Source organism: Nicotiana tabacum, chromosome 8, assembly GCF_000715075.1.
Source record: "Nicotiana tabacum cultivar K326 chromosome 8, ASM71507v2, whole genome shotgun sequence".
NCBI classification, from domain to species: Eukaryota; Viridiplantae; Streptophyta; class Magnoliopsida; order Solanales; family Solanaceae; genus Nicotiana; species Nicotiana tabacum.
Window position 1 is genome coordinate 5,829,450 of NC_134087.1, and position 7,949 is coordinate 5,837,398.

A 7,949-nucleotide genomic window follows, 5' to 3' on the forward strand; every position below is an offset into this window, starting at 1 on the left:
TTACCACTGTACCCATTGCACTTTCGCAATACTAGCAATACTAATATCCTGTGTCGAAAATGTTCGGTTCAGTTGAAAGTACAAAAACTATATTGCATATGCCCTTAGATACCAGAATGTGGCATTCTACCACCTCAGTTTGAAACAAATGGTTGAGACTTGACATGGAGAAAAAGAATCCCCATGCAGACTAGTAGTAGAGTTCTCAACTTCAATTCCTTTAAGATAATGCCTCCAACATTTGACACTTCTTGAGTCGCAGCAGACTGGTTGAACACCTTCTTTTTCCATTAATTTCTCTCTCAAGAACTGCAATTGCATACCAAATCCAGAGCAAGAATGAGAAACCACTACAATTCATTTTACTATATAAGAAAAAAAATTATCCTACATATATGAAAAGATAGGAAGATCACATTAACCTGCATAAATTCATCACTTCTCCCCCACATACTTTCAACTGACAGAGATTCTGGATGACAAGTCCAAAACAAACCATCTAACAATGATTCAAAATTTAGAGGCGGCGCAACATCCTTTAGCATCAAATGCTTGACAACAGATGGCGAGCAGAACGATGTAATTTCATTCAGTTCTTCCACTGTGAATGTATTCTTGATAATCAACAAAAGAGACAATCAATGTAACGAAAATGAACATTAACCAAATAAAATGAAAATGGAAGTACAAACTTACAGTGGTTGAAATTATAGACAGAACCAATTCTAAGTTCAGCTGTTCGAATCTAGATAAATATTCCCTCAAACGTTGAAACCAACTTGTGCCGAGATGTTCGTTGGGCATTAATCTGAGATAAGATTCTTGTAGAGAAGATGTTGTCATAGAGATATAACAGGTAATCTAGGAGCTCCATATTCAAAACGTAGCAGATTTGGTGTGTCTATCTCAATTTCCATCAAACTCTTATAAGAACGGAATGTCAAATGTCTAAGTACACAACTCGAAAATTTAAGCCTCGTCAACTTAAAACAAAAGTTTAACTCCAATTTCTCAAGAAAGGGTAGTTCAGAAACAAAATTTTCTACCATTTGGTTGGTAATCTGCTCATATATTATGCTCAAATTCTTTCATAAATTTGAAAGCAGCCACATCAAACTTTAACTCGCCGCTACATCCTCTATAATTCAGACTTTGAAGGTTAACAGCTTGAATCAGAATATTCTCATTTGCTATATCATCCTCTTGATGCAAGGTAAGCTTCAGAAGATTAGGGAGATTAGATATCAATATATCTTTTACTCCCCTACACTCGACGAGACTTAAATCTTCTACAGCTGGACAAGTAGAAATGAATTTTTAACATTATCCGTTCATCCAAATAAACATCAGCTAGAGACAACTCCCTCAATTTGGTAAGCTTTATATGATCAACAAATAGAGGCCACACTAACTTACAGCCACCTAATCTCAGAACTGTTGGGAATAAACCCCCACAGAAATAATATTCATGGTAATAAAAGCGGAATAATAATGTAGCATCGAGATACGGTAATTAACAAAAATAAAAGAGTAACAACGACATCAAGATTTTTACGTGGAAAACCCTTTTAATAAGGGAAAAAACCACGGCCCCAAGAGGAGCAACTGATATTACTATAGTAAGGAATTTTACACTTTGTAGATCCGAGTAAAATACTCCAAAGACCACTACAACACTCAAAAGAAATAACCCTCTTTTGATATTCCCACATCACTACAATATCGCTCACTCTCTAGTTTCCTCACAGACTATTTTCTTATACCCTGTCTGTGAAACCTCACTCTTTCTTTCTCTCTTTGTTGGTGTGAAGAAATGAGAGTTGAAGCTCTCCTTTTATAGCCAAAGCTTCACTCTCTAAAGCCTACAATATTTGACAATTTACACACACTTCTCACAATTCAACAAAGTTGGCTACCAAACCAAAGAAATTCAACAAGGTTGGCTACCAAACCAAACTAATTCAATAAGGTTGGCTACCTAATCAAACCAAGTCAACAATGTTGGCTACCAAACCAAAGAAACTTTTATCAGGCACATGCCTAATACTTCTTCAATGAGATGGACATCACCAAGAACAACAAGCGATTTAGCTGTAATTACTGTACCGGGTAAACTATACCAATCTAACTTATCATCTTGGCGCATAATATGAATATCTAATTCATTGATGCAGTTATTGGTGGCTAATCCTATCCATTCATCAATGCAAGACGCATTTTTTGTATCGGAAAAATTAAGAGAAAGTCTGAATTTCTGTATTATTGCTTTTTGGATGCGGAGATTTGTCAAAGGACTATCTATATGATTTAAGAACGCGTCTCCTTCATCAGCTTGTTTCTGTTCCTCTATTTCTGCAGACAAGTGTTTCTGTATGAAAGCGTTTTCATCAAAATCAAATGTAAGTATAGGAAGTAAATTCCAAACGTTAAGCCATGTCCGGGAGAGAACACTAGTTTGAGCTGCATCTTTTGCCGGTAGGAAGAAGAGTATATGCTGTAAAATCGGGTCGGGTAACTGAGAGATTTGATCCATTACTGTAACTTTCTGTTCTATGTTACTTCAGTGGCCAGCTTTCCTGAAAAACAATCAGGCAAAAGCATATATATTAACAGCTTGTTTGGATGGTTGTTATGTTTCGTTTCATCGTTTCATAATGTATCGTATCGTATTGTATTGTATTGTGTTGATGTATACAATGTTTGAATAGATTATATTATTTGTTATAGTGTGATATCATGCACCAATAATAGTAAACTTGCAATAGTACAAAGAAAAAGTATGATACTAATTATTACTATATAAAAAAATATAAGATAAAGTATGATTATTTAATAATAAGGAAGAACAAGATGAGAGGAAAAAATAAGGTAGCGATGCAATCACACCAAATCGATTGTTACATAAAGTAACACTTTTCATCGTCACGTAACAAAGAATCTATCGATACGATACAATAAAATTGAAGTAATAATCAAAATAAATATTATATTTAAAGTAACAGAGACAATACAACCACTAACAACCATCCAAACAAGCTGCAAACAACAGCCTATAATTGATCTATTCCTAGTGTACTCATCAATATTTTATCCATTGAATATGACAAACTAAAGAGTGTTCCACTTTTCAAACTGATTTATTATATTGTTTAGACTATTGTATTTCACCAGAATTTTAAAGAATCAATTAGACTCACAGTTTATAGAGCAATAATAAATATCAAAATTGAAGATCAAATGTCAAAAGGAACATAGGGAGGATAACAAAGAAATAATCTCTAGGATGGAGCCTGGAGAGTACGTACCTAGGGTAGACTGGAGTTGTGCTCAATCAAATTTCTGCATCTTTACCAATGAATCCAAACCCTTAAATACCTTATAAAATGGAGGAGCATATTTTTTAAATTAATAAAATATGGATACGTATATATGTTTATTACTTTACTTTTTCTGGATGCTCTAACGCGAAAATACGATCACCATTTTTGGTAGTACCTCGTCTATCATATTTATTGAGACATGATTTGATTAGATTCTTTTCCATAAAACACGGAGAAATTAAGTGAGTTAAAATAATTGTTCTTATACTAAAGTATTAATTTTAACACATGATTTTCATTGGCTGTTATATTAGTAGAGTAATAAAAATATTTTTTTGTACATAAAAGAATTAAAATATGTATTGTGTAACTCAATGGAAAATCAAAATTTTCTCCAGTTTAATAAATGCTTTTTGAGCAAGCTTAGACAAACTATACAAGCAATCCCCCATCCCATCCCACAAAAAAACTAGCGGTGTGATTGATTCATTGTTTAGGTGATTAAAGTTAGACCAAATTAATTAGTTCCTAAATTAACATGGTTTCCCATTGCGTAATCCTTAACCAACCAAGCCAATATATCAATCTCAGATTTCCAAGCAAAACCATGTGTCAGGATATTTGAGGGATTAGAAATCTGCGATCTCGTTTTGATTTAAGTTTCTTATTTTAATATTTAATTGGGATACTTTTTGTAGTTCGAATTCTTGAATTCACACCGTATGAGCTTTAATCTGCCCCGAAATATTTAAGATAAGATAACACTAAAGAAAGAATTCTCGCTAATTGAGGTGGATCAGGAAGTAGCGAGATTCATAGTCGAAGAATCGACGAGAGCTGAGGTCGAGATGTCAATAATGGACGAGGTCGAGCACAGCTGATGAAGCTGTAAAGATTAATTTTTAAAATAGGATATTAAAGAGAATATTCTGCTATTGGGGTTTACTAGGAATGTGTCTCATATAAATAGAAAAAGAAATAATGATACGAGGCAAGTGATATCCATTTGGTAAGAACAAACTTTGACAAAAAAATTCTCTCCCTCTTTTTCGCTAAGATACAAACACTACCTTTTTATCAAGATTCATGTCTACATTATTCCATATTTTTCCATCAGATCCGATAATAAGTTGAACATTCAAGGATTTATCTGTCACTCATCATTATCATGAGGAACAATCATCTAGTTCATCCTTAATTGAGTGAATCACTCCTCCTATTTGCATAAATGTCATGTATTGTTATTCATTACTATTAAATGATGCATTATTGCACATGCTTTTTGGAACAGTTATTGTAAATTATTATCACTTTTCTACCAAATCTATTCAACGCTTGCCAGACTTTCGGGAGTCACATTTAGAAATATTATTATTAACTAGGCTTTACCCACAATCATATAAATTTAATTATTTAAACCAAGAGCTATATATTTTTATCAAACAATTTGACGCCGTTTGTGGGGATTTTTTAGCTAAGCTTTTAATTTCTTCTACATCTACAACTAGCACGGGTCACTAACGTAAAAAAACAAATAAAAACAAGGTTTTCTTTCTTTGTGTGCACAAATCCCAACATGGTGGGTAACCGAGAAGAAAGGATAAGAATAATAAGTGACCTCCCAATCAATCTCATAAACTTCATCAACGAAAGCTGTAAAACGATAGACGAAAGTGTGATGCTCAGTGCCTCCGCTAGGCAAGATGGGCCACCGCCCCCTCACTGCAACATTATAAAATCTCTTGGTAAGGGAACCTCCATATCTATGGGGGAAGAGACACGCCCAGCTGTAAAAAAAAAGCTCCTCGAAGCATGGCTAACTGACACGCTAACCAGCGTCCTCAACAAGACCGCCCGAGACACGACTACAAAAAACGCAAGGACATGCACTATACAACCAGCTGAAGAGCAGTGCAACCAACTCCCGCCTCCAACAATAGGTATTACTTACAACGTCATTGATAGTGCAAGTCTGTAAGGCCCCAAAAAATTTCGCTAAGTAAATTAATATTTCGTGGTGCCATGTAGGCTAATTATAATATTTTATGTGCTATTAACATGATGGACATCAATTAAATTTGATAAATAAGTGTATAAGTCATATAATAAGTAATGTGGAGTCTAATGGTAGGCCTAAGTCTAAGTCAAGTTAGAAAATTTCATAATGGGCTAAAATTCCAAATGAGTTTGCACAAGTCCATAGTTTGAACGAGCATATCTAAGTATATATAAGGTTTTATGTGATGAACGACCTATCATATGAAATGTCTTCGAGTCTAGTTTTCAACACTTCATATCATATGAAAGGTATTCGAGTCTAGTTTCCAACTCTTCAAATCGTTCGTCATTTGGACATTCCTACACAAAGTTATGATCAAATTACGAAAGGCTGGAAAAATGCGATCCTGTGTCAATTCTGCGATCGCAAAACCATTATACGGTCCGTATAATTGATCTGCGATCGCAAATCTAGTCGCAAACTGGACCAGTGTAGCCTAGTTTTGGGCACCAATTCTGCGATGCATTTTGCGACCCACATTCTTATTTTGCGGTCCATTATACGACCGCAGACCCGATTTCGGAGGCTTATTTTTTCTATTTTTATAACCCGACCTCGTTTTAATATATAAGCTTCGGGGCTTTATTTGGGGTCATTTTCTACTAATTTTAGAAAGAGTTGAGATCATAAAGAGAGATAAAGAGAGAGAAGGAGCCTAGCTTCATAATCACCCAAATCTTACTCAAGTTTTCAAGAATCAAGGAAGATAACCACTTGATTGGTCTCCATCCAGGTAAGTCCTTCTTCCAAGATTTCATGAAAGAGGTTAAGGGTTCAAATATGTTGTGGGGGATTAGAAATAGGCCATGCATGTGAGACTAAGTTGTAGTATGTGATATTAAAGAACTAATTTGGGTAGTTCCCGTTAAAATTGGTTGAGGGAGGAAGGAATTTCCATTTTCAGACCTTGTAGACTACTTCACATGTTAGGTGTTTGATGAAATTCCTAAGAGAGTTACACCATGGGTAATCTTCCTAATTATTAATCGATTCTCGCTATCTTCTTATAGATTGTTATTGCTAGAGGTGTTGGTGGATTGTAGAAACTTAAGGAAAGCCTAAACAAGGTATATATGGCTAAAAACCCCTCTTCTTAGAAATTAAGCTCCCATGGTGTCCCCGCATATGTTGTAAGTCCAAAATTTGATTTATGTAGTATTAGTTATTTCAAAGGATTTGGTGTTGCAAGAATATATGTGAAAGGTGGGTCTCAATGTGTTCAATGTGCTATTATTGGTAAATTTGGGATATGTGAAGAATGTGAACTATATGCTAAATTGCCTAGATTTCAAGTTAAGTTTAAATTGTGATTATTATGCCGAATCATGAGAATTCCTCACTGTGCCTACAACTTGAATTGCTTTTGTATGTGCCCATTATCTTAAATTGCAAGTTTGATGTTGAAAGTGAAAGTGATGTGGAATGTGAGTTGTGAAATGTGGCCTAGTGCCAAGTATGAGGTGATAATTGTGGCCCTAAGTGCCTATGAATTGATATATGTGAAATAAAGATTGAAATGATATGACTAATGAGAAAGGAACAACGCCTTGGTAAGGCGGCCTAGTCGATCGGGCCGTGATCAGACGCCATGCCGCACACATGGTGGTATTGTGCTGATATTGAATTCCAGAAAGTGAGAATGAATTGTGATTGAGGTACATGTCTCAAATGAGGCAACTTAGCTGATCGGGTCGTGATCGGACTCTATTCAAGAAAGCGGTGGTATTGTGAATGATGATGAGCAGAATTAAATGCCCCAAACTAAAGCTATGGAAATTATGTGAAAGCTATGCGATTCCTTTTATTTGATAATGTGGTGATTGTTTAAAGCTTTTGTTGAATCATTATGATTTCTTTATTCTTGTATGGTTGTTCTTTCTAATGAGATGGTATTTAGTTATACATATTAGTGCTATTCGACGGCACTAACGTCCTTTTTATCGGGGGCGCTAAGTCTTTAAATGGATATAGGTGGTTCCATAGCAGGCAGTATTTGTCGCAGCTAGTGACGCATCTCCCTTTCAGCTAACTTGGTGAGCCCCATTTCATTTCAAGGTCCTGTACCGTTGTTTATCATGTACTTTGTATTTTGAGGTATAGACGGAGTCTTGCTGGAGGAATTTCCATATTACTCTTCAGTTGTATTTAGAGGATCCGTAGACAGGTTGTATGTGGTGTCGTGTATTGAAAATTTAAACTAGATATGTTGTCATTTGGCAGAATATTTCTTCGTATCTATTAATTGTAATAATTTGGTTAGTATGATTGAACTGTTAATGAAAGACAAAGATAAAATTGTCAATGTAATGCTCATAAAGTAGGATTTATGGAGTTCATCTCCTTGTTATTCATAAGTTAATTTTTGGGTAGAATAAAACCTAATAGGCTTGCTCAGTCGGGCTTGCTCGATTGAGCGCCAGTCGCGTCCCTCGGTTTTGGGGCGTGACAAACTTGGTATTAGAGCCTAAGGTTTTAAGCTGTCCTAGGATGTCTCAGAGCCGTGTCTAGTAGAGTCCTTCTTATCGGTGTGTTGCCAACCACATCTATAAGTTGGAGGTTATTCGGACATG

The 7,949-nt window shown here is 35.3% G+C and overlaps 1 protein-coding gene across 1 annotated transcript; it reads right to left on the reverse strand.

The window, feature by feature from the left end:
- LOC107832644 (putative F-box/LRR-repeat protein At5g41840) lies at positions 1–2,533 on the reverse strand. The gene is made up of 4 exons (XM_075220179.1): positions 2,048–2,533; positions 423–614; positions 160–309; positions 1–48 (listed from the first exon to the last, which is right to left on the reverse strand). Exons 1-4 carry the CDS (start codon positions 2,531–2,533, stop codon positions 1–3), a joined length of 876 nt encoding a protein of 291 aa, XP_075076280.1.
- Between the last annotated feature and the right edge of the window lie 5,416 nt (positions 2,534–7,949).

Coding starts and splice junctions, on each gene's coding strand:
- LOC107832644 (XM_075220179.1), bottom strand. CDS start 2,533: ATGGATCAAATCTCTCAGTTACCCGACCCGATTTTACAGCATATACTC. Junction 310..422: donor GAAGTGATGAATTTATGCAG/GTTAATGTGATC, acceptor ATGCAATTGCAG/TTCTTGAGAGAGAAATTAAT. Junction 49..159: donor ATTCTTTTTCTCCATGTCAA/GTCTCAACCATT, acceptor TTTTCGACACAG/GATATTAGTATTGCTAGTAT.